The 997-nt window shown below is 64.3% G+C and overlaps 1 protein-coding gene across 1 annotated transcript in view; it reads right to left on the reverse strand.

Moving 5' to 3' along the window:
- The window catches only part of LOC109297772 (peptidyl-prolyl cis-trans isomerase CWC27 homolog), a 26,786-nt gene extending 25,846 nt beyond the window's left edge, over nucleotides 1-940 (reverse strand). Inside the window, exon 1 of the mRNA XM_019517796.1 lies at nucleotides 782-940. Within this exon, the coding sequence (XP_019373341.1) occupies nucleotides 782-823 (42 nt within the window). The 5' untranslated portion in view covers nucleotides 824-940. The remainder of the gene's footprint in view (nucleotides 1-781) is intronic.
- Between the last annotated feature and the right edge of the window lie 57 nt (nucleotides 941-997).

Consider the following 997-nt stretch of genomic DNA (forward strand, 5'->3'; position numbering starts at 1 on the left):
GGGGGGGGGCAGTGGCGTGTGAGCTCCCCCCTCCCCTGCATCCAGCCAGCCAGGCTACACCTGTGCCCGTGCATATCCCCTATGACCTCTCTAAGTACCGCTAGGGGTACACGTGCCCTGATGGACAACGCAACAGATGGTTTGCAGTGTCTCACATAACTGCATATCCTGTGCCAGCCACTGCCCATCTCCGTGCAGGGCACCCACCTTCTGGCCTCCCACATTCGGACCCTAGAGTGGCCAACCCTCCAGGACTGCCCTGCAGTCTCCAGGAATCAGATATACATCTCCAGGAGACTGCTAAGAGTCACCTGGGAGATAAATGATAGGGCATTCATTAAAATAAATATTAAACGGTAAATCTGATTTATACAGTAGTCCAGTGAGTTTTTAAAATGCAATGGTAGCAAGGTACATTTGCCTTCCTGAGCACGCGCGGTACGGCAAAGCAGTCATTAATGTCATTGCAACACGTGATGAAGCCTCAGCTTCACACACAGCCGCTCACCCCGTCAGATCCACGCGGACCAGCCGGGCCCAGGCCTCACCCCGGCCTGGGACCACCCCTGTGCCCCGGCCCCGGCCCCGGCCCCGGCCCCAACCCAGCGGTGCGCAGCCCACCGCGGGACTGGGCCCGCACGGGGATGTGGAAGCAGGGAGCGGGCATCCCGGACGGCAGCGCCTGCGGGGCGGATCCGGCTCCTGGTTTCCCCGGGGTGCTGCAGCCGCCCTAAAGGAGCACAACACGGCCATTCCCCACTGCCCCGCACCCCGGCCGCACCTTGCCGTGCGTGGGCGGCTCCTGGATGTAGATGTTGCTCATGCTGCCCCCGCCGCCGTCCCGCCGCGCCGCTCCCCTTCCCCTGAGGGCCCGCCTAGCCCCGCGCGCTGCCCGCCATGTTGGGCCGTACCACTCGGCTGAGGGGGGCGCGGGGGATAATGCTGCTGTGACTGGGCCGCGGGCCGCCTGAGCGGGGCGACGCACTGCCCCCACCCC

This window comes from Gavialis gangeticus, unplaced genomic scaffold (genome assembly GCF_001723915.1).
Source record: "Gavialis gangeticus isolate Ggan-Ray unplaced genomic scaffold, GavGan_comp1, whole genome shotgun sequence".
Lineage (NCBI taxonomy): Eukaryota > Metazoa > Chordata > Crocodylia > Gavialidae > Gavialis > Gavialis gangeticus.